Raw genomic sequence first — 24982 nt, 5'->3', positions numbered from 1 at the left:
AGATTGTATTTTCTGACATGTTAAAAATAATTCCAGATACAGTAAATGGAAATTGGTTGGTACAAAGTTGTTATATTGTTAGAAAAATGCTAAGTTGATTTTTGAAGCACAAAAACAGTACTTTTATTACTACATATATGTAGTATTCAACACGAATATACAAACATCACTAACAACTTGAAATAATAATAAGATAAGAATAAAGGACACTACAGAAAGCATAAGTATACTTAGCTCCATACCCGTTGAATTTTCATGTCATCTTCCACCCAAGGTGAGCATGGAATTAACAAGTGGATAATCTGGAAACATACAAACCAAACCCTCAAAGAAACATGCTAAAACCTCTCTTAACTACAACTCTCCTCTCAAAACCTCTCTCTCAACAACAACGGCGAGAAACAATGGGCAGAGTTTCTTTCACCCTATGCCCCTGTTACCTAGCAGTAAAATAGGTACCTGGGTGTTAGTCAGCTATCACAGGCTGCTTCCTGGGGGTGGAGGCCTGGTCGAGGACCGGGCCGCGGGAACACTAAAAAGCCCCGAAATCATCTCAAGATAACCTCAAGAAGATTCTACATCACTACACATAAGGGGCATAACTGGCCGACCCCTCACAGTGTTCAAGAGAGAACTGGATAAGCACCTCCAAAGGATACCTGATCAACCAGGCTGTGACTCATACGTAAGTCTGCGAGCAGCCGCGTCCAACAGCCTGGTTGATCAGGTCGGCAACCAGGAGGCCTGGTCGACGACCGAGCCGCGGGGGATGTTAAGCCCCGGAAAGCATCTCAAGTTAACCTTAAGGTATCCTACGCTGGACACGTTCAAGTGAATTTATATCCATTCTATAGTACGGCGACCAAAACTGAATTGCATAATCTAAATGGGGCCTAACCAGAGCAAGATATAGCTGAGGAACCACACCAGGTGTCTTGTTACTAACGCATCGATTAATAAATCCCAGTGTCCTATTTGCCTTATTACGAACATTCATGCATTGATCCTTTTGTTTTAAATTCTTACTAATCATAACTCCCAGATCCCTTTCGCAATCCGACTTCGCAATCTCAACACCATCAAGCTCGTATCTTGTAACTCTGCAAATCATCACTACCTAGCCTCAGAACTTTACATTTATTAGCATTAAACTGCATCTGCCAATCCCTTGACCATTTCAAAACCCTATCTAGATCAACTTGAAGTGATAGTGAGTCCTCCTCCGAATTAATTTCCTCACCGATCTTCGTATCATCTGCAAATTTGCAGATGTTGCAACTCAAACCTGAATCTAAATCATTTATATATATTATAAACAACAGAGGTCCCAGGACAGAGCCTTGAGGCACTCCACTAACATGAACCCAGCGATAGGTTACGTAAAAGGGGATTTCGATGTGGATTTAATATATAACTTATTTAAGAATATTCTAAACAAAGCACAGGAACATTGTACCTTACCTACCTTGAGGTTACCTTGAGGTGCTTCCGGGGCTTAGCGTCCCCGCGGCCCGGTCGTCGACCAGGCCTCCTGGTTGCCGGACTGATCAACCAGGCTGTTGGACGCGGCTGCTCGCAGCCTGACGTACGAGTCACAGCCTGGTTGATCAGGTACCCTTTGGAGGTGCTTATCCAGTTCTCTCTTGAACACTGTGAGTGGTCGGTCAGTTATGCCCCTTATGTGTAGTGGAAGCGTGTTGAACAGTCTCGGACCTCTGATGTTGATAGAGTTCTCTCTCAGAGTACCAGTTGCACCTCTGTTTTTCAACGGGGGTATTCTGCACATCCTGCCATGTCTTCTGGTCTCATGTGATGTTATTTCTGTGTGCAGGTTTGGGACCAGCCCCTCTAATATTTTCCACGTGTAAATTATTATGTACCTCTCCCGCCTGCGCTCAAGGGAGTACAGTTTTAGGCTCTTTAGTCAGTCCCAATAGTTTAGATGTTTTACTGAGTGGATTCTAGCAGTAAAGGATCTCTGCACGCTCTCCAGGTCAGTAATTTCTCCAGCTTTGAAAGGTGCTGTCATTGTGCAGCAGTACTCCACTCTAGAGAGCACAAGAGTTTTGAAAAGTATCATCATCGGTATAGCATCTCTAGTGTGAAAAGTTCTTGTTATCCAACCTGTCATTTTTCTTGCAGTTGTGACGGCTACTGTATTGTGTTCTTTAAAGGTAAGGTCTTCCGACATGAGTACACCCAGATCCTTTACATTGCCTTTTCGTTCTATGTTATGATTTGCCTGAGTTTTGTACGTGGTTTCCGTTTTTATATTTTCATTTTTTCCAAAGCGCATGAGCTGGAACTTATCTTCGTTAAACACCATATTATTTTCTGTAGCCCATAGAAAGACCTGATCTACATCTGACTGGAGGTTCGCCGTGTCCTCTATGTTGCCTACTCTCATGAAGATCCTAGTGTCATCTGCAAAGCATGATACAGTGCTATAGGTTGTGTTCTTGTCTATGTCCGAAATGAGGATGAGAAAAAGTACTGGAGCAAGCACAGTACCCTGGGGGACTGAGCTCTTCACGGTTGATGGGCTGGATTTTATTTTGTTGACTATTACACATTGGGTTCTGTTGGTCAGGAAATTGTAGATCCATCTGCCTATTTTTCCGGTAATTCCTTTTGAACGCATTTTATGTGCAATAACACCATGGTCACATTTATCAAAAGCTTTTGCGAAATCTGTGTAAATTACATCCGCGTTATGTTTGTCTTCCATAGCATCTAATGCCATATCATAGTGGTCCAGCAACTGCGACAGGCAAGAGCGCCCTGTTCTGAAAACATGTTGTCCGGGGTTATGGAGTTGCTGTGATTCCATGTATTTTGTGATTTTACTTCTTAGCACTCTCTCAAAAATTTTTATGATGTGCGATGTTAGCGCTATCAGTCTGTAATTTTTTGCCTCTGCCTTATTTCCTCCTTTATGAAGTGGTGCTATCTCTGCTGTTTTTAGTATATCAGGAATAACGCCAGTATCTAGGCTTTGTCTCCACAGAATGTGGAGGGCCTGCGATAGTGGTTTTTTACAGTTCTTGATGAATATGGAGTTCCAAGAATCCGGGCCTGGTGCAGAGTGCATAGGCATACTGTTTATGGCTTCTTCAAAATCCAGTGGGGATAGGGTGACGTCTGATATATGATTTGATGTTGGTATCGTATCCATGAAAAATTCATTTGGGTCATCAATCTTTAGTGTGTTTAATGGCTCGCTGAAAACAGAGTCGTACTGCGTCCTCAGTAGCTCGCTCATTTCTTTGTTGTCATCGGTGAAAGTTCCATCTCCCTTTCGCAGGGGCCCGATACTAGATGTGGTTTTTGATCTTGATTTTGCATAGGAGAAAAAATATTTCGGATTTCTTTCTATTTCACTGATGGCCTTTTGCTCTCTTTTGCCTCTCCTGGGTTCTGTATGATTCTTGTAGCTTCCGTTCAATTGTTTCTATTTCTCTACCTAACCTTTTTCGCCGTTCTTGAGATAGGGTGCGACTCTCAAGTTGTTCCGCGATTCGTTTTCTTCGCCTATATAGGGAACGACGTTCCCGTTCCAATCTGCATCTCTTCCTCTTTTTTCTTAGAGGTATGCGGTTTGAACATATTTCTAGTGCTACTGAGCTTATTTTTTCCAGGCACTGGTTCAGGTTTGCATTTCCTAGCTGTTCTTCCCAGTTTATTTCTGTGAAGTCCTGGTTTATTCTCTCCCAGTTTATCTGTTTATTATTGATGTTGAATTTGCTGAAATCTCCTCCACCGGGAATCTGGACTGGTTTTGAAGGTCTACTCCCCATGGTTGTCATAACTTCAATTAAGTTGTGATCTGAGTAACAGGTATTTGTAATCATTATGTTCCTGATCAATTCATCATTATTAGTGAAAATGAGGTCCAGCGTGTTCTCCTTCCTAGTTGGTTCTACTATTTGCTGGTTTAAGGCAAACCTGTCGCACATCCGTAGCAGGTCATTTGCATGTGCCTGTTCATTTAGGCTACTTCCTGGTATTCTTTCTGATATTACTGTATTAGCCAGGTGCTTCCATTTCAGGTGCCGTAGGTTGAAGTCCCCAAGCAGGATGATGTTCGGAGCTGGATTTGTGAGGTTTTCCAAGCAGTGTTCTATTTTCATTAGTTGGTCTTTAAACTGCTGAGGGTTTGCCTCCGGTGACTTATATACAAGGACAATAACTACATTTAGAATCTCTATTTTGATTATCAGGACTTCCACCATATCATTTGAGGTGTTTAGCAGCTCAGTACAGATGAGTGTGTCTTTGATGTAGAGGCTGACCCCACCCTGAAGCCGGTGTTTCCTATCACATCTGAAAAGATTGTACTCTGAGATCCATATTTCACCATCATGGTAGTCCTTTGTGTGGGTTTGTATACAATACAAATTGAATAGATCTAATACTAATGACCCAAAGTGGATAACAAAGAATTTGAAGAACCTTATAGGTAAAAAGAGAGCTTGGTACAAAAGGATTAAAAATGGGGAGGTCACTTTAAAACAGGAATTCGTACAACTGGTTAGAAATGTTAAAAAAGAGATAAGGAAAGCAAAAAGAAACTATGAAGTTCGCATAGCAGGGCAAGCAAAGACAAATCCTAAAGCGTTTTTTCAGTTATATCGTACTAAGACTAGGGAAAGGATAGGTCCATTAAAAACTGACACAGGTCAAATAACAGATAGTGATGAAGAGATGAGTAGTATTTTTAATAAATATTTTGTATCTGTATTTACTAAAGAGGAACTTAACAATATGCCTTCAGCCGAACAAGTCTATGTGGGTGGGGACGAGGACAGGTTGACGAGTTTAGTAGTTACCAGGGAGGATGTTCTTAAACAAATAGTAAAACTCAAACCAAACAAATCCCCAGGGCCGGATGAAGTGTTTGCCAGGGTGCTTAATGAATGCAAAGAGGAGCTTTGTGACCCACTGTCAACCATATTTAATAAATCAATAGAGTCAGGCAGAGTGCCAGAGTTTTGGAAAGTTGCTAATGTGATACCAGTTTTTAAGAAAGGAGATAGATCACTTGCGTCTAACTATAGACCAATTAGCCTAACGTCTATTGTGGGAAAGTTACTCGAATCTATAATAGCAAATAAAATTCGTCTTCATCTTGAAAAACATAAATTAATAATTGAGTCGCAGCGTGGTTTTGTAAATGGCCGTTCATGTTTAACAAATTTGTTATCTTTTTATTCTAGCATAGTTGAGGCAGTTGATAGTGGTAGGGATTGTGATGTTGTGTACCTTGACTTTAGCAAAGCTTTTGATACAGTGCCACATGAAAGACTGATTAAAAAGATAGAGTCTCATGGTATTGGGGGTGCTATATTAGGCTGGATTAGGGCATGGCTATTCCAAAGGAAACAAAGAGTTAGTATAAATGGAATCAAGTCAGAGTGGGAAAATGTTGTAAGTGGAGTGCCTCAAGGCTCTGTCCTGAGACCTCTGTTGTTCATAATATATATAAATGATTTAGATTCAGGTTTGAGTAGCAACATTTGCAAATTTGCAGATGATACAAAAATCGGTAGGGAAATTAATTCGGAGGAGGATTCACTATCACTTCAAGTTGATCTAGATAGGGTTTTGAAATGGTCAAAGGATTGGCAAATGCAGTTTAATGCTGATAAATGTAAAGTTCTGAGGCTAGGAAATGATGATAGAGTTACAAGATACGAGCTAGATGGTGTTGAGATTGCGAAGTCGGATTGCGAAAGGAATCTGGGAGTTATGATTAGTAAGAATTTAAAACAAAAGGATCAATGCATGAATGTTCGTAATAAGGCGAATAGGACACTGGGATTTATTAATCGAAGCGTTAGTAACAAGACACCTGGTGTGGTTCTTAAGCTATATCTTGCTCTGGTTAGGCCCCATTTAGATTATGCAGTTCAGTTTTGGTCGCCGTATTATAGAATGGATATAAATTCACTTGAACGTGTCCAACGTAGGATGACTAAGTTAATTCCCCAAATTAGAAATCTTTCATATGAAGAAAGATTAACAAAGCTTAAGTTGCATTCACTGGAAAGGCGAAGAGTTAGGGGTGACATGATAGAGGTTTACAAGTGGATGAATGGACATAACAGGGGGTATTAATAGGGTATTAAAAATATCAGCACAAGACAGAACACAAAACAACGGGTATATATTGGATAAGTTTAGATTTAGGAAAGACTTGGGTAAATACTGGTTCAGTAACAGGGTTGTTGATTTGTGGAACCAATTGCCGCGTAACGTGGTGGAGGTGGTGTCCCTCGATTGTTTCAAGCATGGGTTGGACAAGTATATGAGTGGGATTGGGTGGTTATAAATAGGAGCTGCCTCGTATGGGCCAATAGGCCTTCTGCAGTTACCTTTGTTCTTATGTTCTTATGTTGTGATTGGGTCATTCTTCATGATCAACTTGTGCCTGGTTGTTATTGCTACTCAGTTTTCAGAGACTAAGAAGCGAGAAATGGAGCGAATGAAGATGGAGCGTGCCAGGTTTCAGTCAACTAGTACACTTGCATCTGGTTCCACTTCGGAATCAAATTCATGCTATGCAGAAATTATAAAATATATTGCTCACTTATGGAGACGAGGAAAGAGAAAATTTTACATTCGGTACAAACAGTTTCGCCGGAGAAACAAGTCTGATCATCCTCATCAGCTGAGCCTCAAGAAGCAGCGTCGTCGTCGACAATATGAGGCAGCACAGAGTGCCATTATCAGTCGGGAAGGTGGAGCATCTGGAGTGCCAAGCATTGTAGTAGCCATGGCTCCTACTGTTGGTGGCATTGGACCTGGTGGAGCCTTAACTGTGATGAATAACATAAGCTCAACATCTCCACAGCTTTTGTCACCTCCAGAAGTACACGAAGTTCCAGACGACTCGAGAAACAATAATGCTCCCCGCATTAGCCCAGAATTTTCTGATATAGATCCTCAAGCCTCCACACATCGTCCAGTTCTCCTCAAAATCTCAAGCGGTACAAGTGGGGATGGCAGCAATGAGCTCTTGCCACCATCACCAGGTGGTCAGAACAAGTCTATGTGGGTGGGGACGAGGACAGGTTGGACGAGTTTAGCAGTTACCAAGGAGGATGTTCTTAAACAAATAGTAAAACTCAAACCAAACAAATCCCCAGGGCCGGATGAAGTGTTTGCTAGGGTGCTTAAAGAATGCAAAGAGGAGCTTTGTGACCCACTGTCAATCATATTTAATAAATCAATAGAGTCAGGCAGAGTGCCAGAGTTTTGGAAAGTTGCTAATGTGATACCAGTTTTTAAGAAAGGAGATAGATCACTTGCGTCTAACTATCGACCAATTAGCCTAACGTCTATTGTGGGAAAGTTACTCGAATCTATAATAGCAAATAAAATTCGTCTTCATCTTGAAAAACATAAATTAATAATTGAGTCGCAACATGGTTTTATAAATGGCCGTTCATGTTCAACAAATTTGTTATCTTTTTATTCTAGCATTGTTGAGGCAGTTGATAGTGGTAAGGATTGCGATGTTGTATACCTTGACTTTAGCAAAGCTTTTGATACAGTGCCACATGAAAGACTGATTAAAAAAATAGAGTCTCATGGTATTGGGGGTGCTATATTAAGCTGGATTAGGGCATGGCTATACCAAAGGAAACAGAGAGTTAGTATAAATGGAATCAAGTCAGAGTGGGAAAATGTTGTAAGAACATAAGAACATAAGAACAAAGGTAACTGCAGAAGGCCTATTGGCCCATACGAGGCAGCTCCTATTCTATAACCACCCAATCCCACTCATATACTTGTCCAACCCGTGCTTGAAACAATCGAGGGACCCCACCTCCACAATGTTACGCGGCAATTGGTTCCACAAATCAACAACCCTGTTACTGAACCAGTATTTACCCAAGTCTTTCCTAAATCTAAACTTATCCAATTTATATCCATTGTTTCGTGTTCTGTCCTGTGTTGATACTTTTAATACCCTATTAATATCCCCCCGGTTATGTCCATTCATCCACTTGTAAACCTCTATCATGTCACCCCTAACTCTTCGCCTTTCCAGTGAATGCAACTTAAGCTTTGTTAATCTTTCTTCATATGAAAGATTTCTAATTTGGGGAATTAACTTAGTCATCCTACGCTGGACACGTTCAAGTGAATTTATATCCATTCTATAATATGGCGACCAAAACTGAACTGCATAATCTAAATGGGGCCTAACTAGAGCAAGATATAGCTTGAGAACCACACCAGGTGTCTTGTTACTAACGCTGCGATTAATAAATCCAAGTGTCCGATTTGCCTTATTACGAACATTTATGCATTGATCCTTTTGTTTTAAATTCTTACTAATCATAACTCCCAGATCCCTTTCGCAATCCGACTTCGCAATCACAACACCATCTAGCTCGTATCTTGTAACTCTATCATCATTACCTAACCTCAGAACTTTACATTTATCAGCATTAAACTGCATCTGCCAATCCTTTGACCATTTCAAAACCCTATCTAGATCAACTTGAAGTGATTGTGAGTCCTCCTCCGAATTAATTTCCCTACCGATTTTCGTATCATAGGCAAATTTGCAAATGTTGCTACTCAAACCTGAATCTAAATCATTTATATATTATAAACAACAGAGGTCCCAGGACAGAGCCTTGAGGCACTCCACTTACAACATTTTCCCACTCTGACTTGATTCCATTTATACTAACTCTCTGTTTCCTTTGGTATAGCCATGCCCTAATCCAGCTTAATATAGCACCCCCAATACCATGAGACTCTATTTTTTTAATCAGTCTTTCATGTGGCACTGTATCAAAAGCTTTACTAAAGTCAAGGTATACAACATCGCAATCCTTACCACTATCAACTGCCTCAACAATGCTAGAATAAAAAGATAACAAATTTGTTAAACATGAACGGCCATTTATAAAACCATGTTGCGACTCAATTATTAATTTATGTTTTTCAAGATGAAGACGAATTTTATTTGCTATTATAGATTCGAGTAACTTTCCCACAATAGACGTTAGGCTAATTGGTCGATAGTTAGACGCAAGTGATCTATCTCCTTTCTTAAAAACTGGTATCACATTAGCAACTTTCCAAAACTCTGGCACTCTGCCTGACTCTATTGATTTATTAAATATGGTTGACAGTGGGTCACAAAGCTCCTCTTTGCATTCTTTAAGCACCCTAGCAAACACTTCATCCGGCCCTGGGGATTTGTTTGGTTTGAGTTTTACTATTTGTTTAAGAACATCCTCCCTGGTAACTGCTAAACTCGTCAACCTGTCCTCGTCCCCACCCACATAGACTTGTTCGGCTGAAGGCATATTGTTAAGTTCTTCTTTAGTAAATACAGATACAAAATATTTATTAAAAATACTACTCATCTCTTCATCACTATCTGTTATTTGACCTGTCTCAGTTTTTAATGGACCTATCCTTTCCCTAGTCTTAGTACGATATAACTGAAAAAACCCTTTAGGATTTGTCTTTGCTTGCCCTGCTATGCGAACTTCATAGTTTCTTTTTGCTTTCCTTATCTCTTTTTTAACATTTCTAACCAGTTGTACGAATTCCTGTTCTAAAGTGACCTCCCCATTTTTAATCCTTTTGTACCAAGCTCTCTTTTTACCTATAAAGTTCTTCAAATTCTTTGTTATCCACTTTGGGTCATTAGTATACGATCTATTCAATTTGTATGGTATACTACGTTCCTGTGCTTTGTTTAGAATATTCTTAAATAAGTTATATATTGAATCCACATCGAAATCCCCATTTAAGTCACCTATCGCTGGGTTCATGTCTCGCTCCAAGACCGGCCCACACCCCATACCCAAGCCTTTCCAATCAATTTGACCCAAAAAATTTCTTAGGCTATTAAAATCAGCTTTTCGAAAATCTGGCACTTTAACAGAATTTTCTCCTACTGGTCTATTCCATTCTATGCTAAATCTGATTTCTTTGTGATCACTGCTCCCTAGCTCACTCCCTATTTCGATGTCATTAATTTGCGTTTCCCTGTTAGTTAACACTAAATCTAAAATATTATTTTCCCGTGTTGGTTCCTTAATGTGTTGCGTAAGAAAGCAATCGTCAATTAATTCTAGAAAATCTTCTGCTTCACTATTCCCTGTTTTGTTCAACCAGTTTATTCCGCTAAAATTAAAGTCACCCATGACATAAATACTGTTAGATCTAGATGCTCTAGATATTTCATCCCATAGATGCTTTGCTTCCATTCTGTCTAAATTTGGTGGCCTATATATTACTCCTATTATAATATTATTAGCTTTTTCGTTTAATTCAATCCAAATAGTTTCTGAGTGTGGCTCTGTTTTGATTCCCTCTTTGAGACTACATTTCAAATTGTCCCTAACATATATGGCTACTCCACCTCCTCGTCTAATATATCTATCTGTGTGAAATAGTTTAAATCCATATATTTGATATTCAGCTAATAGTTCTCTATTTTCTACATTCATCCACGTTTCGGTAAGCGCAATAATATCTATTTTTTCTGTGCAGACAAGAGCATTTAATTCGTTAATTTTATTTCTTAGACTTCTACTGTTAGTGTAATATACCCTAAGTGAATTGTTATTTTGCGGACCTTCTCTTTCCCTGATCGTTTTGCCAATTCCTTTCTCCCACAAACACATACTTTTATTACCTCCTTCCTCCAAATCAATTCCCATACCTCTATCTACTAACAGTTTAAACCCAAACAAACACCTCTAACCACTTCTTCTAGCGAGTTCGCAACAGCAACAACCCCAGCTCTCGATAGATGCACCCCATCACGAGCATACATTTCATTTCTTCCATAGAAGTGTTCCCAGTTGTCTATGAAAGATATTGCATTTGATTTGCAATATCTTTCCAGCCGGCAATTGACACCAAGTGCCCTCGATATCCATTCATTTCCCACTCCCTTTCTTGGAAGAATGCCACATATGATCGGGATTCCTCCCTTGCTCCTAACTAACTCTATGGCTGTTTTATACCTCTGAATCAGTTCCTCACTCCTGACTCGACCAACATCATTTCCTCCCACGCTAATGCAAATAATGGGATTGTTCCCATTACCAGCCATAATATCATTCATGTTGTTTATAATATCACCAATGCCAGCTCCGGGATAGCACACCCTTAACCTGTTCCCCCTATCTCTAGCACAAAACGTTCTATCCAAATACCTTATCTGGGAATCTCCCACAACTAATGTTTGCTTAGGTACTTCCTTTACTTTCTGAGGGGCCTGCGCTTCCTTTCTCTTCGTTGCTTTCCCTTTTGCGCGATCCACAGTCTCTCCACAGCACTCGTCCTCCAAAACGTCAAATGAATTAGAAGTTGCTATGGCGTTTGAAGGCGGCTTTATCAAAGTCTTCTTAAGGCCCCTGTCTTTCGCATAAGGTAAGTGGAGTGCCTCAAGGCTCTGTCCTGGGACCTCTGTTGTTTATAATATATATAAATGATTTAGATTCAGGTTTGAGTAGCAACATTTGCAAATTTGCCGATGATACGAAAATCGGTAGGGAAATTAATTCGGAGGAGGACTCACTATCACTTCAAGTTGATCTAGATAGGGTTTTGAAATGGTCAAAGGATTGGCAGATGCAGTTTAATGCTGATAAATGTAAAGTTCTGAGGTTAGGTAATGATGATAGAGTTACAAGATACGAGCTAGATGGTGTTGTGATTGCGAAGTCGGATTGCGAAAGGGATCTGGGAGTTATGATTAGTAAGAATTTAAAACAAAAGGATCAATGCATAAATGTTCGTAATAAGGCAAATCGGACACTTGGATTTATTAATCGCAGCGTTAGTAACAAGACACCTGGTGTGGTTCTCAAGCTATATCTTGCTCTAGTTAGGCCCCATTTAGATTATGCAGTTCAGTTTTGGTCGCCATATTATAGAATGGATATAAATTCACTTGAACGTGTCCAGCGTAGGATGACTAAGTTAATTCCCCAAATTAGAAATCTTTCATATGAAGAAAGATTAACAAAGCTTAAGTTGCATTCACTGGAAAGGCGAAGAGTTAGGGGTGACATGATAGAGGTTTACAAGTGGATGAATGGACATAACCGGGGGATATTAATAGGGTATTAAAAGTATCAACACAGGACAGAACACGAAACAATGGATATAAATTGGATAAGTTTAGATTTAGGAAAGACTTGGGTAAATACTGGTTCAGTAACAGGGTTGTTGATTTGTGGAACCAATTGCCGCGTAACATTGTGGAGGTGGGGTCCCTCGATTGTTTCAAGCACGGGTTGGACAAGTATATGAGTGGGATTGGGTGGTTATAGAATAGGAGCTGCCTCGTATGGGCCAATAGGCCTTCTGCAGTTACCTTTGTTCTTATGTTCTTATGTTCTTATGTCAGGGCACCTGTACCCCACAACAGCATCGACGCAGCTCTGTCACGTTCAGTGATGTAGTGCTTCTCCATGGTCATGCTGGGGAGACAGCAACAAAAAATGTCTGTCACAGTAAGAAGACTACGCAAACTGACGATGAACCTCTAGATCCATCATATTTCCGTGAGCCCTTACCCCATCACCTCACACACCAGACCACCTTCTCTTATGCCCCCTGCTCTACTACCCCCAGCCCTCCTACCCCTTAACAAGAATAAATCTTCCTTGCGTTCTGTCTCGCGAACACCCTCAAATAATGGTTCAGGGGGAAAAGGTTCTCTCACTTGTAGAGAACTGCTGGCACTTAGTGGTGCTCTTTCTGCTGCTTTGCCCACACACTTGGGCATTGACTCCCGTTCCGTCCACACACTTTATTCTTCATTGGCCAAAGGAGTCAAACACTTTTCAGCACCAACTTTATTCTTTTCTGCTGATCAAGCCCCTGCAGGTTTCACAAATTACTATTCAGAGTTTGATTCCTGTGACTCAGAGTCTGACTGGAGTGATGAAGATTGGAAGGATGAGGGGACAAAACAGCCTTCTTTAGCCCACAGATTTTGTTCACCAATTCGTGTGTATATCAAGAAGCTGGTGGATCACCGATACTTTCAACGGGGCGTTCTTATTGCTATCCTCATCAACACCCTCAGCATGGTCATCGAGTACCATAAACAGCCAATGATGTTGACAATTATTGTGGAACTGAGCAACTTCGTCTTCTCAGCCGTGTTTGCCGTCGAAATGTTGCTAAAGATTATTGCCGATGGACCCTTTGGTTACATAAGCAATGGTTTCAATGTTTTTGATGGCATCATTGTCATCCTCAGGTAATGTGATAATAAATTTGAAAAAGTTGTTTGTAAGCTAATTTTAATTTTATGCAAATTTTTTTGCATTATTAGATTTAAGATTGTATTTTCTGACATGTCAAAAATAATTCCAGATACAGTAAATGGAAATTGGTTGGTACAAAGTTGTTATATTGTTAGAAAAATGCTAAGTTGATTTTTGAAGCACAAAAACAGTAATTTTATTACTACATATATGTAGTATTCAACACGAATATACAAACATCACTAACAACTTGAAATAATAATAAGATAAGAATAAAGGACACTACAGAAAGCATAAGTATACTTAGCTCCATACCCAATGAATTTTCATGTCATCTTCCACCCAAGGTGAGCATGGGATTAACAAGTGGATAATCTGGGAACATACAAACCAAACCCTCAAAGAAACATGCTAAAACCTCTCTTAACTACAACTCTCCTCTCAAAACCTCTCTCTCAACAACGGCGAGAAACAATGGGCAGAGTTTCTTTCACCCTATGCCCCTGTTACCTAGCAGTAAAATAGGTACCTGGGTGTTAGTCAGCTATCACGGGCTGCTTCCTGGGGGTTGAGGCCTGGTCGAGGACCGGGCCGCGGGAACACTAAAAAGCCCCGAAATCATCTCAAGATAACCTCAAGAAGATTCTACATCACTACACATAAGGGACATAACTGGCCGACCCCTCACAGTGTTCAGGAGAGAACAGGATAAGCACCTCCAAAGGATACCTGATCAACCAGGCTGTGACTCATACGTAAGTCTGCGAGCAGCCGCGTCCAACATCCTGGTTGATCAGGTCGGCAACCAGGAGGCCTGGTCGACGACCGGGCCGCGGGGGACGTTAAGCCCCGGAAGCACCTCAAGGTAACCTTAAGGTATCCTACGCTGGACACGTTCAAGTGAATTTATATCCATTCTATAGTACGGCGACCAAAACTGAATTGCATAATCTAAATGGGGCCTAACCAGAGCAAGATATAGCTGAGGAACCACACCAGGTGTCTTGTTACTAACGCATCGATTAATAAATCCCAGTGTCCTATTTGCCTTATTACGAACATTCATGCATTGATCCTTTTGTTTTAAATTCTTACTAATCATAACTCCCAGATCCCTTTCGCAATCCGACTTCGCAATCTCAACACCATCAAGCTCGTATCTTGTAACTCTGCAAATCATCACTACCTAGCCTCAGAACTTTACATTTATTAGCATTAAACTGCATCTGCCAATCCCTTGACCATTTCAAAACCCTATCTAGATCAACTTGAAGTGATAGTGAGTCTTCTTTCGTGCCAATTCCCCCACCGATCTTCGTATCATCTGCAAATTTGCAGATGTTGCAACTCAAACCTGAATCTAAATCATTTATATATATTATAAACAACAGAGGTCCCAGGACAGAGCCTTGAGGCACTCCACTAACATGAACCCAGCGATAGGTGACTTAAAAGGGGATTTCGATGTGGATTTAATATATAACTTATTTAAGAATATTCTAAACAAAGCACAGGAACATTGTATACTATACAAATTGAATAGATCGAATACTAATGACCCAAAGTGGATAACAAATAATTTGAAGAACCTTATAGGTAAAAAGAGAGCTTGGTACAAAAGGATTAAGAATGGGGAAGTCAGTTTAGAACAGGAATTCATACAACTAGTTAGAAATGTTAAAAAAGAGATTAGGAAAGCAAAAAGAAACTATGAAGTTCGCATAGCAGAGCAAGCAAAGTCAAATCCTAAGGTTTTTTTTCAGTTATATCGAACTAAGACTAGGGAAAGGATAGGTCCATTAAAGACTGAGACAGGTCAGGCGCAGACAGTCTCAGAGTCAGGCGCAGACAGTCTCAATCAGGCGCAGACAGTCTCAGTGAGAGGGTGTGTTAGCCGGAGCTCCTGAGTGTTGTTATATTATCATAGCAATATGGAAGTTGTAGTGAAGGACCTGGTGACTCTAGTGGGAGCCCTGAGGACGGAGTTGGACTCTCTGCGGGAGGAGGTGCGTCAGCTGAAAGAACAACGAGAAGTAACGAAGGAGGAGACCAATAGTAAAGGGACCTCGTCTTGGAGAGTTGTGAAGGACAGGGGCCTTAAGAAGACTTTGATAAAGCCGCCTTCAAACGCCATAGCAACTTCTAATTCATTTGACGTATTGGAGGACGAGTGTTGTGGTGAGACTGCGGATCGCGCAAAAGGGAAAGCAACGAAGAGCAAGGAAGCACAGACCCCTCAGAAAGTTAAGGAAGTAGCTAAGCAAACCATAGTTGTGGGAGATTCCCAGATAAGGTATTTGGATAGAACGTTTTGTGCCAGAGATAGGGGGAACAGGTTAAGGGTTTGCTATCCCGGAGCTGGTATTGGTGATATTATAAACAACAAGAATGATATTATGGCTGGAAATGGGAACAATCGCGTTATTTGCATTAGCGTGGGAGGAAATGATGTTGGTCGAGTTAGGAGTGAGGAACTGATTAAAAGGTATAAAACAGCCATAGAATTAGTTAGAGCAAGGGAGGAATCCCGATCATATGTGGCATTCTTCCAAGAAAGGGAGTGGGAAATGAATGGATATCGAGGGCACTTGGTGTCAATTGCCGGCTGGAAAGATATTGCAAATCAAATGCAATATCTTTCATAGACAACTTCTATGGAAGAAATGAAATGTATGCTCGGGATGGGGTGCATCTATCGAGGGCAGGGGTTGTTGCTGTTGCGAACTCATTGGAACCAGTGGTTAGAGGCATTTGTTTGGGTTTAAACTGTTAGTAGATAGTGGTATGGGAATTGATTTGGAGGAAGGAAATAATAAAAGTATGTGTTTGTGGGAGAAAAGAATTGGCAAAATGATCAGGGAAAGAGAAGGGCCTCAAAATAACTATTCACTTAGGGTATATTACACTAACACTAGAAGTCTGAGAAACAAAATAAACGATTTAAATGCTCTTGTCTGCACAGAAAAAATAGATATTATTGCACTTACCGAAACGTGGATGAATGTAGAAAATAGAGAGCTATTAGCTGAATATCAAATCAATGGATTTAAACTATTTCACACAGATAGATATATTAGACGAGGAGGGGGAGTAGCCATATATGTTAGGGACAAATTGAAATGTAGTCTCAAAGAGGGAATCAAAACTGAGCTACATACAGAAACTATTTGGATAGAATTAAACGAAAAAGCAAATAATATTATAATAGGAGTTATATATAGGCCACCAAATTTAGACAGAATGGAAGCAAAGCATCTATGGGAGGAAATATCTAGATCATCTAGATCTAACAGTATTTATGTCATGGGTGACTTTAATTTTAGTGAAATAAACTGGTTGAATAAAACAGGGAATAATGAAGCAGAAGATTTTCTAGAATTAATTGACGATTGCTTTCTTACGCAACACATTAAGGAACCGACGCGGGGAAATAATATTTTAGATTTAGTGTTAACTAACAGGGAAACACAAATTAAGGACATCGAAATAGGGAGTGAGCTAGGGAACAGTGATCATAAAGAAATTAGATTTAGCATTGAATGGAATAGATCTGTAGGAGAAAATACTGTTAAAGTGCCTGATTTTCGAAAAGCTAATTTCAATAGCTAAAAGAATTTTTTGGGGTCAAATAGATTGGAAAGTCTTGGGTATGGGGTGTGGGCCGGTATTGGAGCTAGACGTTAACCCAGCGATAGGTGACGTAAAAGGGGTTTTCGATGTGGATTCAAATCATAATCTATTTAAAAATATTCTAAGCAAAGCCCAGGAATGTAGTATACCATATCAATTGAATAGATCGAACACTAATGATCCAAAGTGGATAACAAGGGATCTGAAGAGCCTTATAGGTAAAAAGAGAGCGTGGTACAAAAGGATTAAGAATGGGGAAGTCAGTTTAGAACAGGAATTCGTACAACTGGTTAGAAATACTAAAAAAGAGATAAGGAAAGCAAAAAGAAACTATGAAGTTCGAATAGCAGAGCAAGCGAAGACAAATCCTAAAGGGTTTTTCCAGTTATACCGGACAAAGATTAGGGAAAGGATAGGTCCATTAAAAATACCAAATAGTGATGAAGAGATAAGTAGTATTTTTAATAAATATTTTATATCTGTGTTTACTAAAGAGGAACTTGACGATATACCTTCAGCCAAACAAGTATATGTGGGTGAGGACGAGGACAGGTTGACTAGTTTAGCAGTTACCAGGGAGGATGTTCTTAAACAAATAGTAAAACTCAAACCAAACAAATCCCCAGGGCCGGATGAAGTGTTTGCCAGGGTGCTTAAAGAATGCAAAGAGGAGCTTTGCGACCCACTGTCTACCATATTTAATAAATCAATAGAGTCAGGCAGAGTGCCAGAATTATGGAAAGTTGCTAATGTGATACCAGTTTTTAAGAAAGGAGATAAATCACTTGCGTCAAACTATCGACCAATTAGCCTAACGTCTATTGTGGGAAAGTTACTCGAATCTATAATTGCAAATAAAATTCGTCTTCATCTTGAAAAACATAAATTAATAATTGAGTCGCAGCGTGGTTTTGTAAATGGCCGTTCATGTTTAACAAATTTGTTATCTTTTTATTCTAGCATAGTTGAGGCAGTTGATAGTGGTAGGGATTGTGATGTTGTGTACCTTGACTTTAGCAAAGCTTTTGATACAGTGCCACATGAAAGACTGATTAAAAAGATAGAGTCTCATGGTATTGGGGGTGCTATATTAGGCTGGATTAGGGCATGGCTATTCCAAAGGAAACAAAGAGTTAGTATAAATGGAATCAAGTCAGAGTGGGAAAATGTTGTAAGTGGAGTGCCTCAAGGCTCTGTCCTGAGACCTCTGTTGTTCATAATATATATAAATGATTTAGATTCAGGTTTGAGTAGCAACATTTGCAAATTTGCCGATGATACAAAAATCGGTAGGGAAATTAATTCGGAGGAGGATTCACTATCACTTCAAGTTGATCTAGATAGGGTTTTGAAATGGTCAAAGGATTGGCAAATGCAGTTTAATGCTGATAAATGTAAAGTTCTGAGGCTAGGAAATGATGATAGAGTTACAAGATACGAGCTAGATGGTGTTGAGATTGCGAAGTCGGATTGCGAAAGGGATCTGGGAGTTATGATTAATAAGAATTTAAAACAAAAGGATCAATGCATGAATGTTCGTAATAAGGCGAATAGGACACTGGGATTTATTAATCGAAGCGTTAGTAACAAGACACCTGGTGTGGTTCTTAAGCTATATCTTGCTCTGGTTAGGCCCCATTTAGATTATGCAGTTCAGTTTTGGTCGCCGTATTATAGAATGGATATAAATTCACTTGAACGTGTCCAACGTAGGATGACTAAGTTAATTCCCTAAATTAGAAATCTTTCATATGAAGAAAGATTAACAAAGCTTAAGTTGCATTCACTGGAAAGGCGAAGAGTTAGGGGTGACATGATAGAGGTTTACAAGTGGATGAATGGACATAACAGGGGGTATTAATAGGGTATTAAAAATATCAGCACAAGACAGAACACAAAACAACGGGTATATATTGGATAAGTTTAGATTTAGGAAAGACTTGGGTAAATACTGGTTCAGTAACAGGGTTGTTGATTTGTGGAACCAATTGCCGCGTAACGTGGTGGAGGTGGTGTCCCTCGATTGTTTCAAGCATGGGTTGGACAAGTATATGATTGGGATTGGGTGGTTATAAATAGGAGCTGCCTCGTATGGGCCAATAGGCCTTCTGCAGTTACCTTTGTTCTTATGTTCTTATGTTGTGATTGGGTCATTCTTCATGATCAACTTGTGCCTGGTTGTTATTGCTACTCAGTTTTCAGAGACTAAGAAGCGAGAAATGGAGCGAATGAAAATGGAGTGTGCCAGGTTTCAGTCAGCTAGTACACTTGCATCTGGTTCCACTTCGGAACCAAATTCATGCTATGCAGAAATTATAAAACATATTGCTCACTTATGGAGACGAGGAAAGAGAAAATTTTGCATTCGGTACAAACAGTTTCGCCGGAGAAACAAGTCTGATCATCCTCATCAGCTGAGCCTCAAGAAGCAGCGTCGTCGTCGACAATATGAGGCAGCACAGAGTGCCATTATCAGTCGGGAAGGTGGAGCATCTGGAGTGCCAAGCATTGTAGTAGCCATGGCTCCTACTGTTGGTGGCATTGGACCTGGTGGAGCCTTAACTGTGATGAATAACATAAGCTCAACATCTCCACAGCTTTTGTCACCTCCAGAAGTACACGAAGTTCCAGACGACTCGAGAAACAATAATGCTCCCCGCATTAGCCCAGAATTTTCTGATATAGATCCTCAAGCCTCCACACATCGTCCAGTTCTCCTCAAAATCTCAAGCGGTACAAGTGGGGATGGCAGCAATGAGCTCTTGCCACCATCACCAGGTGGTCAGGGCACCTGTACCCCACAACAGCATCGACGCAGCTCTGTCACGTTCAGTGATGTAGTGCTTCTCCATGGTCATGCTGGGGAGACAGCAACAAAAAATGTCTGTCACAGTAAGAAGACTACGCAAACTGACGATGAACCTCTAGATCCATCATATTTCCGTGAGCCCTTACCCCATCACCTCACACACCAGGACCACCTTCTCTTATGCCCCCTGCTCTACTACCCCCAGCCCTCCTACCCCTTAACAAGAATAAATCTTCCTTGCGTTCTGTCTCGCGAACACCCTCAAATAATGGTTCAGGGGGAAAAGGTTCTCTCACTTGTGGAGAACTACTGGCACTTAGTGGTGCTCTTTCTGCTGCTTTGCCCACACACTTGGGCATTGACTCCCGTTCCGTCCACACTTTATTCTTCATTGGCCAAAGGAGTCAAACACTTTTCAGCACCAACTTTATTCTTTTCTGCTGATCAAGCCCCTGCAGGTTTCACAATTACTATTCAGAGTTTGATTCCTGTGACTCAGAGTCTGACTGGAGTGATGAAGATTGGAAGGATGAGGGGACAAAACAGCCTTCTTTAGCCCACAGATTTTGTTCACAAATTCGTGTGTATATCAAGAAGCTGGTGGATCACCGATACTTTCAACGGGGCATTCTTATTGCTATCCTCATCAACACCCTCAGCATGGGCATCGAGTACCATAAACAGCCAATGATGTTGACAATTATTGTGGAACTGAGCAACTTCGTCTTCTCAGCCGTGTTTGCCGTCGAAATGTTGCTAAAGATTATTGCCGATGGACCCTTTGGTTACATAAGCAATGGTTTCAATGTTTTTGATGGCATCATTGTCATCCTCAGGTAATGTGATAATAAATTTGAGAAAGTTGTTTGTAAGCTAATTTTAATTTTATGCAAATTTTTTTGCATTATTAGATTTAAGATTGTATTTTCTGACATGTCAAAAATAATTCCAGATACAGTAAATGGAAATTGGTTGGTACAAAGTTGTTATATTGTTAGAAAAATGCTAAGTTGATTTTTGAAGCACAAAAACAGTAATTTTATTACTACATATATGTAGTATTCAACACGAATATACAAACATCACTAACAACTTGAAATAATAATAAGATAAGAATAAAGGACACTACAGAAAGCATAAGTATACTTAGCTCCATACCCAATGAATTTTCATGTCATCTTCCACCCAAGGTGAGCATGGGATTAACAAGTGGATAATCTGGGAACATACAAACCAAACCCTCAAAGAAACATGCTAAAACCTCTCTTAACTACAACTCTCCTCTCAAAACCTCTCTCTCAACAACAACGGCGAGAAACAATGGGCAGAGTTTCTTTCACCCTATGCCCCTGTTACCTAGCAGTAAAATAGGTACCTGGGTGTTAGTCAGCTATCACGGGCTGCTTCCTGGGGGTTGAGGCCTGGTCGAGGACCGGGCCGCGGGAACACTAAAAAGCCCCGAAATCATCTCAAGATAACCTCAAGAAGATCCTACATCACTACACATAAGGGACATAACTGGCCGACCCCTCACAGTGTTCAGGAGAGAACAGGATAAGCACCTCCAAAGGATACCTGATCAACCAGGCTGTGACTCATACGTAAGTCTGCGAGCAGCCGCGTCCAACATCCTGGTTGATCAGGTCGGCAACCAGGAGGCCTGGTCGACGACCGGGCCGCGGGGGACGTTAAGCCCCGGAAGCACCTCAAGGTAACCTTAAGGTATCCTACGCTGGACACGTTCAAGTGAATTTATATCCATTCTATAGTACGGCGACCAAAACTGAATTGCATAATCTAAATGGGGCCTAACCAGAGCAAGATATAGCTGAGGAACCACACCAGGTGTCTTGTTACTAACGCATCGATTAATAAATCCCAGTGTCCTATTTGCCTTATTACGAACATTCATGCATTGATCCTTTTGTTTTAAATTCTTACTAATCATAACTCCCAGATCCCTTTCGCAATCCGACTTCGCAATCTCAACACCATCAAGCTCGTATCTTGTAACTCTGCAAATCATCACTACCTAGCCTCAGAACTTTACATTTATTAGCATTAAACTGCATCTGCCAATCCCTTGACCATTTCAAAACCCTATCTAGATCAACTTGAAGTGATAGTGAGTCTTCTTTCGTGCCAATTCCCCCACCATCTTCGTATCATCTGCAAATTTGCAGATGTTGCAACTCAAACCTGAATCTAAATCATTTATATATTATAAACAACAGAGGTCCCAGGACAGAGCCTTGAGGCACTCCACTAACATGAACCCAGCGATAGGTGACGTAAAAGGGGATTTCGATGTGGATTTATATATAACTTATTTAAGAATATTCTAAACAAAGCACAGGAACATTGTTACTATACAAATTGAATAGATCGAATACTAATGACCCAAAGTGGATAACAAATAATTTGAAGAACCTTATAGGTAAAAAGAGAACTTGGTACAAAAGGATTAAGAATGGGGAAGTCAGTTTAGAACAGGAATTCATACAACTAGTTAGAAATGTTAAAAAAGAGATTAGGAAAGCAAAAAGAAACTATGAAGTTCGCATAGCAGAGCAAGCAAAGTCAAATCCTAAGGTTTTTTTTCAGTTATATCGAACTAAGACTAGGGAAAGGATAGGTCCATTAAAAACTGAGACAGGTCAGGCGCAGACAGTCTCAGAGTCAGGCGCAGACAGTCTCAGTCAGGCGCAGACAGTCTCAGTGAGAGAGTGTGTTAGCCGGAGCTCCTGAGTGTTGTTATATTATCATAGCAATATGGAAGTTGTAGTGAAGGACCTGGTGACTCTAGTGGGAGCCCTGAGGACAGAGTTGGACTCTCTGCGGGAGGAGGTGCGTCAGCTGAAAGAACAACGAGAAGTAACGAAGGAGGAGACCAATAGTAAAGGGACCTCGTCTTGGAGAGTTGTGAAGGACAGGGGCCTTAAGAAGACTTTGATAAAGCCGCCTTCAAACGCCATAGCAACTTCTAATTCATTTGACGTATTGGAGGACGAGTGCTGTGGTGAGACTGCGGATCGCGCAAAAGGGAAAGCAACGAAGAGCAAGGAAGCACAGACCCCTCAGAGAGTTAAGGAAGTAGCTAAGCAAACCATAGTCGTGGGAGATTCCCAGATAAGGTATTTGGATAGAACGTTTTGTGCCAGAGATAGGGGGAACAGGTTAAGGGTTTGCTATCCCGGAGCTGGTATTGGTGATATTATAAACAACAAGAATGATATTATGGCTGGAAATGGGAACAATCGCGTTATTTGCATTAGCGTGGGAGGAAATGATGTTGGTCGAGTTAGGAGTGAGGAACTGATTAAAAGGTATAAAACAGCCATAGAATTAGTTAGGAGCAAGGGAGGAATCCCGATCATATGTGGCATTCTTCCAAGAAAGGGAGTGGGAAATGAATGGATATCGAGGGCACTTGGTGTCAATTGCCGGCTGGAAAGATATTGCAAATCAAATGCAATATCTTTCATAGACAACTTCTATGGAAGAAATGAAATGTATGCTCGGGATGGGGTGCATCTATCGAGGGCAGGGGTTGTTGCTGTTGCGAACTCATTGGAACCAGTGGTTAGAGGCATTTGTTTGGGTTTAAACTGTTAGTAGATAGTGGTATGGGAATTGATTTGGAGGAAGGAAATAATAAAAGTATGTGTTTGTGGGAGAAAAGAATTGGCAAAATGATCAGGGAAAGAGAAGGGCCTCAAAATAACTATTCACTTAGGGTATATTACACTAACACTAGAAGTCTGAGAAACAAAATAAACGATTTAAATGCTCTTGTCTGCACAGAAAAAATAGATATTATTGCACTTACCGAAACGTGGATGAATGTAGAAAATAGAGAGCTATTAGCTGAATATCAAATCAATGGATTTAAACTATTTCACACAGATAGATATATTAGACGAGGAGGGGGAGTAGCCATATATGTTAGGGACAAATTGAAATGTAGTCTCAAAGAGGGAATCAAAACTGAGCTACATACAGAAACTATTTGGATAGAATTAAACGAAAAAGCAAATAATATTATAATAGGAGTTATATATAGGCCACCAAATTTAGACAGAATGGAAGCAAAGCATCTATGGGAGGAAATATCTAGATCATCTAGATCTAACAGTATTTATGTCATGGGTGACTTTAATTTTAGTGAAATAAACTGGTTGAATAAAACAGGGAATAATGAAGCAGAAGATTTTCTAGAATTAATTGACGATTGCTTTCTTACGCAACACATTAAGGAACCGACGCGGGGAAATAATATTTTAGATTTAGTGTTAACTAACAGGGAAACACAAATTAAGGACATCGAAATAGGGAGTGAGCTAGGGAACAGTGATCATAAAGAAATTAGATTTAGCATTGAATGGAATAGATCTGTAGGAGAAAATACTGTTAAAGTGCCTGATTTTCGAAAAGCTAATTTCAATAGCTAAAAGAATTTTTTGGGGTCAAATAGATTGGAATGTCTTGGGTATGGGGTGTGGGCCGGTATTGGAGCTAGACGTTAACCCAGCGATAGGTGACGTAAAAGGGGTTTTCGATGTGGATTCAAATCATAATCTATTTAAAAATATTCTAAGCAAAGCCCAGGAATGTAGTATACCATATCAATTGAATAGATCGAACACTAATGATCCAAAGTGGATAACAAGGGATCTGAAGAGCCTTATAGGTAAAAAGAGAGCGTGGTACAAAAGGATTAAGAATGGGGAAGTCAGTTTAGAACAGGAATTCGTACAACTGGTTAGAAATACTAAAAAAGAGATAAGGAAAGCAAAAAGAAACTATGAGTTCGAATAGCAGAGCAAGCGAAGACAAATCCTAAAGGGTTTTTCCAGTTATACCGGACAAAGATTAGGGAAAGGATAGGTCCATTAAAAATACCAAATAGTGATGAAGAGATAGTAGTATTTTTAATAAATATTTTATATCTGTGTTTACTAAAGAGGAACTTGACGATATACCTTCAGCCAAACAAGTATATGTGGGTGAGGACGAGGACAGGTTGACTAGTTTAGCAGTTACCAGGGAGGATGTTCTTAAACAAATAGTAAAACTCAAACCAAACAAATCCCCAGGGCCGGATGAAGTGTTTGCCAGGGTGCTTTAAGAATGCAAAGAGGAGCTTTGCGACCCACTGTCTACCATATTTAATAAATCAATAGAGTCAGGCAGAGTGCCAGAATTATGGAAAGTTGCTAATGTGATACCAGTTTTTAAGAAAGGAGATAAATCACTTGCGTCAAACTATCGACCA

The 24982-nt window shown here is 40.2% G+C and overlaps 1 protein-coding gene and 1 pseudogene across 1 annotated transcript; both read left to right on the top strand.

Annotated features, from left to right (window-relative positions):
* Positions 1–255: 255 nt before the first annotated feature.
* LOC138372139 (voltage-dependent T-type calcium channel subunit alpha-1G-like) lies at positions 256–13265 on the top strand. The gene is given in 5 exon segments (XM_069337452.1): positions 256–274; positions 6336–7057; positions 12401–12566; positions 12569–12586; positions 12589–13265. Coding segments are annotated over 5 exon segments (1602 nt in total).
* A 331-nt stretch (positions 13266–13596) lies between these two features.
* LOC123749458 (voltage-dependent T-type calcium channel subunit alpha-1G-like) lies at positions 13597–20547 on the top strand (annotated as a pseudogene).
* Positions 20548–24982: the final 4435 nt, after the last annotated feature.

This window comes from Procambarus clarkii, chromosome 38 (genome assembly GCF_040958095.1).
Source record: "Procambarus clarkii isolate CNS0578487 chromosome 38, FALCON_Pclarkii_2.0, whole genome shotgun sequence".
Taxonomy (NCBI): Eukaryota; Metazoa; Arthropoda; class Malacostraca; order Decapoda; family Cambaridae; genus Procambarus; species Procambarus clarkii.
Note: the sequence above shows the minus strand (reverse complement) of the source record. Positions and strands in the feature narration are given on the sequence as shown.